The 13394-nt window shown below is 44.3% G+C and overlaps 1 protein-coding gene across 1 annotated transcript in view; it reads left to right on the plus strand.

Annotated features, from left to right (window-relative positions):
* Positions 1-13394, plus strand: part of LOC142575841 (replication factor C subunit 1-like) — a 58440-nt gene that overhangs the window by 2834 nt on the left and 42212 nt on the right. Inside the window, exons 5-11 of the mRNA XM_075685539.1 lie at positions 2295-2503; positions 4382-4456; positions 4920-5037; positions 5427-5519; positions 9661-9746; positions 9955-10086; positions 12574-12753. Of these exons, the coding sequence (XP_075541654.1) occupies positions 2295-2503; positions 4382-4456; positions 4920-5037; positions 5427-5519; positions 9661-9746; positions 9955-10086; positions 12574-12753 (893 nt within the window). The remainder of the gene's footprint in view (positions 1-2294; positions 2504-4381; positions 4457-4919; positions 5038-5426; positions 5520-9660; positions 9747-9954; positions 10087-12573; positions 12754-13394) is intronic.

Genomic DNA, 13394 nt, shown 5'->3' on the forward strand with positions numbered 1-13394 from the left:
TGTGTACCTATCAATACATGCAAGCAAATACATATAACCATGGCATAGTGGCAAAGGGCTAACGATGTCCAAATGAATGGTGTCGAAACGTGCATCAGGGAGAGGGAATTTGGCCAATGGAGGCTTGATGTGTCATTGCACCTTGATACGTTGACGTGCTGTACAAGTGCAGACCCAGTCACTTATATCAGCGCATATGCATCACCAAACGTAATGTTCGGTGATAAGGTATTGCGTGGCACGTACGCCTGGATGGCAGATTGAGTGCAGTGTATAGAAAACAGCACGGCGAAGCATAAATGCGGGTACTGTTAGGTGAAATGTCGCATGACAGTGTGACGTCGTGGTCAGGAAAGTTGACTTGCTCCAGACGGAGGGATGTAGAAGATCAGAGACATGGAAGTTCATCGTCGGATGCTTGTGCTGGCGTGAGTGAAAACAAAGAAAGGCAAACAGAACTTGTCGTGGCGTTGATGGCAATACGACTGAGAGTGTCCGCTGCCCTGTTAAGACTGCCTTTGACATAGTGTGCATCTGTCGTGAATTCAGCAATGAAAGCAAGATGTCTGAGCTCTCTAAGAGTACGGGTGGCACTGCAGGACTGAAAAGCCAAAATAGGTGGTTTGTGGTCAGTAAGAATTCTAAATTGTCGCCCTTCAAGGAAGTACCTGATATGATTCGCTGCAAGGTAGGCTGCAAGGAGTTCCCATCCGAAAGTACTGTATCAGCATTCACTGTCACATACGTTGCAGGAAAAGACGGAGATGGGGATCCTTGCACCATTAATCCACTGATGAAGAGTGGCTTCCACGGCTTCCAAAGAAGTGTCCACCATAAGGCTAGTGGGAGCACTCTGTGAAAGCCTCTGCGAAAGGTGATGCAGGAGGGCAGCTTGTGCAAGTTTGGTCTCAACAGCGGCGAAAGCTTGCTCAACGACCGTGTCCCAAGGAAGTGTGGTAGACTCTGCTTTCAGAAGGCAAAGGAGTGCTTCGAGAGGCTGCACCAATTTAGAGCATGCAGGGATGAAACAGCGATAAAAATTTGTGTGTCCGAGAAAACGTCGCAAGCTATGTGTGGACTTTGGTGGCAAGTAGTCGATGATGGCCGGTACCTTGTCATGCAGCAGAGTGATGCCATGATTGGTGATGTGATGTCTGAGAAAATCGATCTCCGGGACCCCAAACTGACATTTGTCAACATTGATGACACGATCATAATCACGAAGTTGAGTGAAAAGTTGGTGTAGACGTGCTTTGTTGGTTTTAGCATCGACTGGTTACGAGATCATCTATGTAGGCAAAACAAAATGGTAAGCCTCTGGTGACTGCTTCTGTAAGATGCCGAGTGGTTTGAGCTGCACTGTGCTAACCGAAAGGCAAAGAGGCCAAATGGGGTACTTATAGCAGTTTTTGGATTTTCGGCTGGCTCAACGACGATCTGGTGATAAGCTTTCACAAGATCGATTTTCGAACATATTGTTGTGCCGGTTAAAAAGGCAGTGCAATCCTGAATATTGGGTAGCGGGTATCGTTCAGGAACGGTGATGCATTCAGTGCGCGATAAGCACCACAGGGCCGCCAGTCATTTTTGTTCTTAGGCACCATGTTTAGTGCTGATGACCTCAAGCTTAATGACGGACGAATGATTTTTAGTTGCAACACATGCTCGAATTCATTGCGGGCAACTTGAACTTCGTCAGGACCGAGTCAGCGGAGGCAGCAGTGAATGAGCAGGCCAGTGTTAACAATACAATGGGTTACAGTGTGTTTAGAGGTTTTATTCATTGGAGGCTGTGTAGTAACTTCCAGGAACTCGTTGAGTAGACCTGCATACGGTGAGGTAGGCAGTTTGATGAAAGTATGATTGAGAGCAGTAGCGTGCGACAGAAAACTGTTGACTGACAGATCCGCGATGTTATCCACCAGGCCACAGCAGCTCATGTCCACGAGCAGATCAAAATGGCTCAAGAAATCAGCCCCTGAGGTGGCATAGCGGACGTCTCTGTGGGTCTGCTCAACCTCTCGCTCTTGTCTAAAACCAGTGATGTGCCAGAAGAAGAGTTTGCCACAAAACATTCGTAAACCCAGCTCTGTGCACTATCACTGGCCTACAATTAAATTTTTCTCTCATATGATTTTGCCTTCTGACCACCTGGCATGGATGTCAAGTGATATTACTCGAAAATGTTGTAATGCTGTGTGTGGCTTTGTTGACGCTTGGGACGTCTAATTTTTTCTTATGTAATGTATTGCATGCCGCCCTGCGAATCATTTGCTTTGACCTTTTCTTTAAAGGCTCGGAAGACCCAGTTGCATCGAAGCCTACCAAACTCTCACAGGCTGCAGTTTCAAAGGATGCATCTCCGAAGAAGCCTGTAAGGAAAGTCAATGGCAAGGAACCACCAAGTCAGAAACTTGTGCCCGTTTCTGCTGATGATTTTTTCACAAGTGCTTCCTTAAGCCCCGCCTCCAAGTTGTCACTCAAGGCGGCTCAAGCGAAAAAGGTGCATACCCTTTAAACACCTCTGTATTTTATTTAATGTGAGCACGTAAATGGAAAGTGTTATTTCATGCACATTTGTATAATGCTCATCATTTGTATACTATAGATAATGAGGCTTGCAACATGCTTTGTTATGGGAGCAGTGTACGTTAATGAAGCTCCTATGTTTTGCGTTCATTGTGATTCAGTGGGAGGGGTAACCTTCAGCCCATTCATTTATAACAGCAGTCTTGATCAAAGAAAAAAAAGGATACATACTTGCATTCGTATATACAAATATTTTTATTATCGGCACAAAATTCAGGTATATCACATGCTCACAGAAGCACAAGGTACCTGTTGGCAGGATGTAGCACAGCAGAGTTATTTATTACCAACTGAAAGGAAAATGGGAACAACAGTGTGGTTACACAAAGTTAAAAAATGCTGGCATATGTTGGCCACAGGCAGCAGCCAGAATGTTGGCGTGTAAAAGCTCATACGAAGTACCATATGTTATACGAGTTTCAGTCATATGAAAACCTTAAATTCTTATAAATATTATTGAGTGAATGAAAAACGCTTTTATCTGATTTTTTTATACGTAATCTCTCCCTTGCTCAATACGAGTTTGCAGCACTTGTAGAGCGCCTGGACTCCAGTTGAAAAAAATGTTGTTTGGCTGTGCAACTGTTTGTGCATTGCTTGGTGTACCTTTTCATCTGATTGAACTCATTTCCTCCATTGCCTCCTTGAGCAGTTCAGACAGGTGATAACCACTCATTGCGACATCTGGTGAGTAGGAGAATGCGGTAGACACTCGGCATGCAGGCCTTGAATGCTTGCACCTGTCATTGGCCATTACGAGAACTAATATTGTCATGCTCTGGCATCAAAACTCGGTATGCTTGACCCAGGTGACAAGCATCTTTCAGAGTTGTCGCTGCAGTTTAAGTTTTCTCGCTCCATTCATATACCTGCTGCTGTGATAGACATGCATTATTGTACTTTCACTCTTCAATGAACTTCACTAGATTTTACTTCTTCGCAAATCTCGGAAGTAACAATTTATTATTGTATGGCACATGCCGCGAGTGTGGCAGCCACACTGACACTGTGACGTTTGTTCAGCTACACACTTCTGTCCCCTACTAAATATTTTTTGTGCCAGTGACAGCAGCTTTTCAAACTTTCAGGTCAGTGGCATGAAATTTTAAAATTTTCTTAAAACATTATAGTTTTATAAATGTGTTTGTATGGTGGTAAACAGTAATGCATAGCTAAAGGGAAAACATTGAAAAGGCTTTTTACTTATCTGCTTCAGACTGCTTCTGGAAGTGCAACTTGTTTTAGCTTGTGTTGAGTTAGTGTGTGTGTTCTGAGCACGTGTATGTGTGCGCACACACAAATGGCAGCTAGAACGCAGCAAGGTGTAGCATGAGCACTTTGTTGCTAAATGGCTCCATGTCACAGTAACTGCTTCCATGTGCATGGGAGCACCACACTCTAGCCATGCACAGATTAAGGCCTCTCAAAACACCTATAACTAGCACAGAAACAGCCATGAGACCTATTCTAAACTACACTTGTGGGCAGCTATCTGAAACCAGACTGGCCTATTAGGCGCAGTGGGAATTGGTTGCTGTGGATAGATCACGTGACAGTTGTTCTAAACTGTTAATTCTTTGTTTTCTGAAAATATCTTGCAATAGGTGATTCTTGCCAGCAGTAGATAACAATTCGTCACCTACTGAGGTAAACAGAGGGACGTCCAAAGCACATGGCAGAGTTTATTTTAATACAAGCTGCCCCCAAACGCACATTGGGAGCTGCGAGTTCTGTAGAATGTTCTCAGCAGTGTTTTTGCAACAACTTGTGGTGCTTGCCACACATTTTGCAGGTGTCGACTACAAAGGAGTCTCATGATGACGATGATTTCCAGAAAACACTAGAAACACTTGATGAAAAGCCAGAGGTGAGCAAAGCCTTTAGTGTCCCATAAGTTCTGCTGGAAACAGTTGGTCTACAGAAAGGCCACTAGTCATTTCAGTTGCCAATGGCCTCTACCGTTGAAAAAGTGCAGCAACTAATATTTGAAGCCATGATCCCAACTCCAGCAGTAAATGAAAGTGTGATATTTTATAAATGTGCCTAGTAGGCGAAATAGTATTGTGTAAAATTGTTGGTGCAGTAGTTACAGTAAAACCTTGTTTAATCGGATTTTGTGGGATTAAAAAAATAAAATGTGTGAGTGATCCGAATGCCAGACTATTGAAAGAAACATGACAACAGTGAATATCTACCTACTGCATTAACATGCCTTTAGTTACTGAAATTTGTTTGCCCTTGTTTCTATATTGAGCAAAATCTGCATTGAAATTCCAAAAAGTGCAGTATGTTCCCCTGTAGTCTCACTTTGACGTCAAATGTTGTTTTAGGAAGAACAGCTGGCCACACGTTCAAGTCCCCGGAAGGCCATCAAAGACACTGAGAGCTCCCAGAAATCTGGAAAACCTACTGAGAGTCGCAGTGCAAAAAAGGTGTCGCCATCAAAAGGTGGGAGTCGTGTTTGTATTGTATATAATGGTGCCAGTGCTAGAAGTATTGAATTCTGCAAAAAAGAAAAAAAAAAGAAGCTACAAATGATACCGTGATAGTATATCTTTTTAGAGGTGTGTCTGAGATTGGTCAAGCCCTCCTGTAATAATTACAGTGACCTTTTAAATTTTTGTTATTATTTTGCCTTTCAACGTTGCTATCTACTCTCAAACACAAGCCCCTGTTACAAGAAGATGCATGGCTCATTCGGCACTGTCACTTCTTTTTCGTGCTAGTGTGTGAATTGCACATGTAAATGGAACATAATTGTTTTAGAAAGCTTCCAATGACGGCGTCAAGGGCATGATGTTTTATATTTGAAAAATTGTTAAAAATTTTTGTTTCAGGTAATGCACAGAAGCCAGAACCTAGCAAGAAGCTGGAGAAGGAAAAGGCCCCAGTCAAGCTCACACCAGAGAAACGAAAAGCTGAATCACAAGGTGTCCACAGATCTCATAATTTGTTGAGGCTGCATAAACATGTGACAGCGCTCATGCTCCCATGTCCTTTGACGACACCTATTGCACTTTTGATTGTTGCTCAGGGGCAGTGGCATTCTGCTGCTCTGCACAAGCCTACAGGTTTGATTACGACCTGCAACAGCCACATTTCAAATTACGCTAAATGCAGAAACTGCAATGTTTTGTAGATGCAGTGCATTGTGCTTTAGATGCCTGTTTAAGGCACCCTAGAACACGTTTTCCTGAAACCAGAGCAGCGTGTTGCAATGAGTCTGTTGCCTTGCAATTGCAGGGAATATACTACCAAACAAATTTTTGAAAAGGGCCTAACATAAATGGATATATTAGTTTGTTTTGCCCCACGGCCCCTCAACTTATTAGTAAATCTCAGCTGCGGTGGTGCTTATGGCAGTGTTATATCGCATTTCTTGTTGTTTTTTTTTTTTTTTTTTGCATACTTTTCCCTGCATGCCGTCAGCCACCTTCCTACGTGGGCCTCTGCAAAAGCTGCCCTCAACTAAGCAGCCGTCATAGGCTGAGGGGAGCGTGTCAAGAATCTCCACTGCCCTGTTTTGCAATAATCCTCGATAGACCTAGGGCCATATTCTGTAACGGTTCGCTTTGGAATCGATTCGCTCTGGCTGTTATGTCTGGGTTACATGACTCCGGGAAAGAGTGGAACGTCGCAGCATGAGGGAGACTAATGAACGAGCGGCGTTCTGCCGCAAGGTCACGTCATCATTTTTATTTGTACTTTGGGGGCAATATAGTAATTGAAGGATGTTGCTAGTTTTGTAAAAATATATTGGCTTGTATACAACACTTGCCCATTTAATTTCCAATAATAACTGTGAGCTTCCAACGCAGCCAGCTGGTGGAATTTTTCCGTTTGCGTCTTTCTTTCTTTCTTCTCTCTCTCTCTCTCTTTTTTGCTATGTGGTGCACCATACGTTAAGCCGCAGCTCTAGGAGGATTTCGTTTAGCCATGGCTAAGCTTCTTAGGGCAGTTGGTTGCGATGAGAGTTCCGTTTACACATCCTACAACTTTGAGAATCTTGTCGCAGTCAAGGAAGAATTTTTGACTGCAGCTTTTTCCCACACCATAGAGCGACATCTCACACCCCTTTCTCTTTTTCCTCCACCGTAATGATGCTAGCGACAGTGGTAATGACACAACTGACTGACGGTTGCAACAACCCAATAGCTTCTTCTACATTCCAGATGCACTGCTGAAAACAACCCATGGCAAAAAAAAAAAAAAAAAAACGTAGCGCGTGCAGCGCTTGAGTCACAGTGTTAATGCTAGTAAATCTTGTGGTCCGTGATATTCTAGATCATCACAAATCCATCACACTATCTTTTTGGAGAGCCTAAAATGCCTGCAGAACTCTCTTTCACTCATGTTGAATGCGTCGGGCCATTGCCTCTTGTCTTTGGCCAACGCTTACCAGCAACACAACAAAAGAAGCTGCTATCAGCGTCTCTGTTGTCTCGCCAGTCAGTGGGAGACTAGAGAAAAAGAGTGTGTGATTCAGAAGGGGAAGAGGCGCTGTTTTCTGCAACCCTTTAGGGAGCAGGACTCAGCGCCTTAGGAAAGTGGAGGGGGATATAAAAAAGAAAGAAAAGAGAGGAGGCCAAGGCGATTGCAGAACCAGACCGCCATTGTTGCCCTAGCAATCCTCAAGATCATGTTTGCGACTGCGCGCAACCCTTGAGCGAACCACTTCTCCGCAGTTCTGCTTGTAGCAGACAATTGGTTCACTTCCAGATGATTGACAGCCTGTGTGACGACAACAAAATTGATATTCTCGCCCACCAGGGACAACGACAACGAAGTGCCAACCAATGAAATTCGTGAGAGCGAACTGGTTCCAAAGCAAACCATTACAGAAGGTCTGGGGTCTAGGAAAGTGTGCGTGCGTGCACACGCAAGTAAGCAGAGTTCAAAAATCGCCCTATGGCCGGCATCACTGAGCTGCTGCCACCTGGCATCACCTGGCTGCTGGCTGGGAGTTTGGAACGTTGTTGCAAGAAACTTTTATTAAACTGCAAAGCTTTCCGAAAAACCCATATGGGTTCCCTGTGTAGCTTTGCAGTGTTGTCAGGTGGATGACATTATTTACCTTTCACGGAACTTCCTTCACCTTGCGGATCTTCTCAGAACTTATTTGCCATTACTAAAGAGCCATGATATACCACAACCGTAATCTTATGGTGATAATTCTATCGGGAAAAATGCGACACAATGTAATCTTGAAAACTGTTTTGTGTATTACAAGATTATTGCACTTTTGAAACGGCAAAATACAATCGAATCTCGATAATTCAAACTTGAAGGGGCCCAAAAATGTGTTCGTAGCAAAAGAAGTTGAGATTAAAAGAAGATAACTGAATAGAGGACGTACCTGCTATGGCGCATGTGCACTGAGCCAACACATGAGTGGGAAGTTCCGAAAAATTTATTCGCATTACAAATTACAGGACACCGGTCACTAACAAATAATCAGTGATGCACACCTGCACACGTTTGTCTTACAGCGACTCAATGAACGTCGCTCGAAGCTATGCAAAGTAGTTCCGACCCAGCATCCGCATTCTGCAGATGTGATGCCATATTTCTTGATGATTTCTGTCATGCAAAGAGTGCCTTTGTTGACTTCGTGTAGAATCTCCTCTTTTGTTTGGAGGTCCTTTAGTGGGCCATACATGCCCTGGCTCGCCATGATGCTTGCAAATGTAACACTTAACGCACACCCTCCGAAGCCTAGCCAACGCACCAAGAACCTTATGGCACCAAGAATGGGGACACCGCTAGGTGACTGGGCCGACTGACGGGACCTCCGCCACTGCATCCCTCTGTGCTGCAGCGACAGCGTTCAAGGTCAACATGGGACCAGAAAATAGAGGAAGCAGAAAGGAGAAGGGTTCACTGCCATTTTCTCTGTGTGGCTAAGACGAATGTACATACGCACATGTTCTAGTGACACTGAAACTGTGACCTTGGCATGTGAAAGAGGGTGAAGTTTCTGCCACATTTCTTTTTCCTGTTTTCTTCATCTCCCTCTTGCCCTCGTTCTCTTTCTTTCATACTTATTTATTTTTTCGCGCTGGCAGCTTTTTTTCTACGACAGGGTCAGAGCAGTGCTGGTCGAATGAGGCGCCACCACATGATTTGGCACACTGCTGAGAGCATTGTTGGAGCTCAGTACGTTCGAATTATCCGGCGTTTTTAAAGTGAAAGCTGTACTACGCCAGCCAGTGAGCCGTTTCGTCTCGTCGCGTCGTATGCCATATGCCATGGCCGATGAACGACTTTGAGCCGCCGTTGCCTCGCAATGCTGCAGCCGCGCTCCAACAGATGGCGCCGCCGTCGCCGCTCGCTCCACCAGATGTGCTCCGCTGGGTTAGAGGGAGAGGGGTGTCACCTCGCGGGGGTATATATATATATATATATGATCTTCGCCTCAGTGTATTTAGTCGTTGTGGAGAGCGCGAAAGAGACGCAACAATGATAGAAGGAAGCGAGGAAGAGACAACGCGCTCAAGAGACGCCAGAAGAACCCGCCGCGTGACTCGAGAAGCATCGTGACGAAGATGCGGCTAGAAGAAGTCGTGCCACGTCCCGGAGTGACTCTTCAACTGCGAGTTCTCGAGAGCGTCGGAATGAGATGCTGCGTAGACGACATGCCGAGGAAACGGAGGAAGAACATGCAAGAAGATTCGAGACCACAAGCGTAGCCATGCAGCTCTTGCTTTCGCAATTCAACTAGGGTTAACCAGAGCTAAACTACAGGCAATATTTATTCATTGGAATGCACAACTTTGATGGGACCACTGCGTCAGTTTGAATGAACAAGATTTGACTGTACCATAATATCAATGTGTTACATTTAAAATATTTTAGCCTACTGTATTGCCTTAACTTCACCATGTTGAATATCCCCAATATATGTTCATAATTTTCAAGGAACATTTTTTTCCTGTCGAACATTGTGTATTCTGGACTAGCATTTCCTGTTCCACTGATGTCAGACTAATGAAAGCTGACTGCATATGATGACCTTAAGCTTTTTAAAACAAAATGCCCTTTTCTGATGTAATGATGTCAATTTTTCAAAAGTTGCTGCCAGTCCACTGTCAAAGAAGCCTGAGGAAGCAACACCTGGCAAGCAAGCTGTGAAGAAAGAACAGCCTGCACCTTCTAAGGTATGCTTTATTTCCAAAAGTTCATGTTTATTATGCACAAAGAAAAGTGTGGCGGGTTAGTGCGAGTTGCATGGATTTCATCTGGCATGGAAAGTACAGTACTTAGAGTTCCATAGGTTCAGAGGTAACGTTAGGCAGCTTCATGATACTCTGTAGACATTGAAAAAGTCATTTCTCTGTTAATGTTTTTTTTTTTACCATTCCAAAGGAAGAGGTACCCAAGAAAGGGAAGCCGGCTGCTGCCACCACGCCTTCCTTTCGGAGAGGAAATGCTGCTAGCTACCAGAGTTACCTCAACAGGGAAGGCCCGAGGTTGCTGGGAACACGAGACATACCAGAGGTGCTGTCGGCATAGCTCTGGTTTTTATGTGTTATCCAGTTCCTCAATCACTGACGCTGCCAGCACAAGAAATCATGCACGATACATGTAGTGATGGAACCACATCTGTTTGATTGTCGTTATTTGTGAATTTAGATGCATGGCCTAAACAAAATCAAAACTGGTGGCTTTCATGCATGATTTCTTGAAAACAAAGGAAACCGTGTTACTTGAATCAACGCTTGCATTCTATATCACACTGACACCTTGCTTAAGTGCACATGCAGTCGAAACCACTTATAATGATACCGATTTTAACACTATATCGTTTATAACAATGAGAAGCTGCTGCACTATCAACTTTTGTATGTTTTCTATGGTGAAATAACCTGCTTACTACAATGCCAGTTATCAATTATCACGACAAAGCCTAGCCATTGGGTGTCTGTGTCGAAAGGTAATGAAATGCAAAATCTTTGAAAAGAAAAAAAGCAAGAAAAATTCGGGCCACTGCACGATGGCCTGCTGCCTTAACAGCCGCCACGCGAAAATGTTTCAGTCTTCTACGCATCGCCAGCCTCACGCACCTCTCTCCCGTCACCCTTCCACCCATCCAAACACAAATGGGCTGCACCCATAGCTCAATTCCGCACCACCCTCCCAAACATTAATGGACCACGCCAACTGTGCTGCTCCCACATTGCTCGCTGGCCCCTCATTCTATGCAGTTCTGCCAATGGATTAGGTCGCTCACGCTCGTCTTTGTTAGTTCTGTCCAAGTCATTCCTGGCCATGTGGTTTCTCGGCGTCGTTTATCTTGCCACCGAAATGGAAGATGGCTGATCTGCCCGCTCTTCATTGGCAGTGCACGACGTTGCTGGTGAAAAGAAAGTGCACTGCTATAGATTTGGAAAATAAATGCTTCCGACCGATGAGGCAATTGTTGCAAACGTGCTTGCATCGGATAGCGACAGCAGCGATGGCTTGTTAGGGCAGGCTGCCACAGCGTTGTCCACACAGAAAGCCCAGCAGATGATTCAGTTCCTCCAGGAATTTGTTTTCAGAAGAAACCTTTCACTGCACTACGTGGAGCACCTGGATGCCTTAAAGAAGGACGTCAGAGAGCTTAACGTAAAATAAGCAAGGACGACGGACATGGGCTTTTCTTGTGCAAGCCAGGGAAAAGTATGTTGGTGGCGAAATGCTTGTGGCGATCTTGCCTTGACATTTCTTCTGGATTTCTCAAGCTGACAGGCTGACAGGCTGCCATGGCAACCATCTCGCATTCTTTAAAGGACACCTTTGGGTGCCATCAAAGTGATGCCTCATATATTGCTTGTTGACTGCGACTCCTCTTTGCAGTTGTTATAGCAATGCTATTCTTGAACACCATCAGCAACGGCTTGTTACATGTGATCGTAACATGCAGGAAGCAGAGTTAAACAGTTAAATGAGGGAATACAATCGCCAGCCGGATGGAGGAGTGTGGTGGGGAAAGGCACTGGCCTCCCCGCCATTATGGTTTTCTCACAGCAGCTCTGCCATCCCCCTATTTCGATTTTTTTCAGGCAACGTGGTTGTAACAATTATCGGTTATAACAATTGAATTTTCATGGCACTTCAATGTTGTTATAAGTGGGTTCGACTATATATGCCAAACAGATAAAATTCATTCAGTTGCAATCAGGAGCCCACCTGTGGTTAAGTTGCCCACATGTCCACTTGTCCCACTCACCAAAAGTGCAGCATGCATGGATGGCTTTTGTCCTGTGACATATTCTGGCGCCATCTTATAGTGTGTACATTGTAGCTCATTCTGTTGTTCCTTTGGTTGCTTTTGAGCGATAGAATGCAGCAATGTCAATTCTGGCACTCGGTGGATTTTGTTCACATGATTTAATCTTGCTTTTTCTGTGAACTGCACCTAATTATACATCCCTGCGAAATTTGTTGCTACTTAGCAAATACATCTTTTGCAAAACCCATGTAAATATTGTAAAAAATTCATGTAAGTTCTAAATTAATAATGCCAAGTGTGTCCACTTTATATGCTCTAACGGATATAGTTTACAGAATTACTATATCTATTCTTGGTGTACTAGTTACGGATTTGAAAACTTCATGATTCTGTTTTTGTTTTTTCAATATTGCCAGTCTCTGTAAAAAAAATCAGCTGCTAAATAAAAATTTCGCTTAATAGAGTCACTAGAATTTAACTTTCCCACAGAAATGCAGCAAATTTATTTAAATTTGGTCCACGGATTTTTTTTACTGAAGCATTTTTGCATTTTGCATGTATTTGAATAGGTGACATCAGAGTTGGGCCTGGGCAAAAGCTAGCTGTTACAGGGTTAGTTGCGATAACATATATATATATATATATATATATATATATATATATATATATATATATATATATATATATATATATATATATATATATATATATAATCGGTGAACTGCCCGGCCCTAGTACTGAGGCCTGTAGTGTGCGTCTCAACTCTGCAGGGCACTCCTGGCTGCCTGAAAGGTGTGACATTAGTGGTGACCGGAGTGTTGGAATGCATTGAGCGTGATGATGCCAAGGAACTGCTGGAACGCTGCGGTGCCAAGGTCACGCAAAGTGTCAGCCGCAATACCACCTACGTTGTTGCGGGCCGGGACTCAGGCCCCGCCAAGATACGCAAGGTACGTAATTTGCAAGGTTAAGATTATGTAGCACTATGTGGGGCATCTCTTTATTGGGTTCTGAGCATTGCAGTCATTGCAGTTTTAGCTTGTAGTCATTGTTGCAGCTTGCTATTACCGTTTACGGTTTACCGGGTTACCGGAGCCATGGACCATGGCTAGCAGTGCTGCTAGTGACATTTTGTGGCACTTTGTCCAACTGCAATGTGTTCGAAGCATATTTGTCTTGTGTGAGTGTTTGCTTTGAAGGAAAATCATAGTAGGACTGCGTGCTGTCAATTGTGCCACTACCAACACTGTACACCAGAACATAAGTAGGCTGTCGGAGATCGCTGCAGTGAGCATCTTCAATTTTCCACCTCTGGCTACCCGCAGGCTACCCGAGCCAGCCAGAGCACCTCTGTTTTTCTCGGGTTGCTTCACCCACCATTTCATTCACTTGGGCTGGATAGTTCTGGCTACCTGTGGGCTGCCAGAACGAGGCAGGACGATTTTGGTCTTGCTGCTCTCTGGAAGTTCTCTGGCTGGCAGATGACAAAACGAGGCGAAGAGCACTTGCGCCATTTTTGTGGAGACTTGATGGACTGCAACGTGACCGCTTCAGAACTTTTACCTCGCTCAGTGAACTGGCTATGGTCACC

This window comes from Dermacentor variabilis, chromosome 3, assembly GCF_050947875.1.
Source record: "Dermacentor variabilis isolate Ectoservices chromosome 3, ASM5094787v1, whole genome shotgun sequence".
NCBI lineage: Eukaryota > Metazoa > Arthropoda > Arachnida > Ixodida > Ixodidae > Dermacentor > Dermacentor variabilis.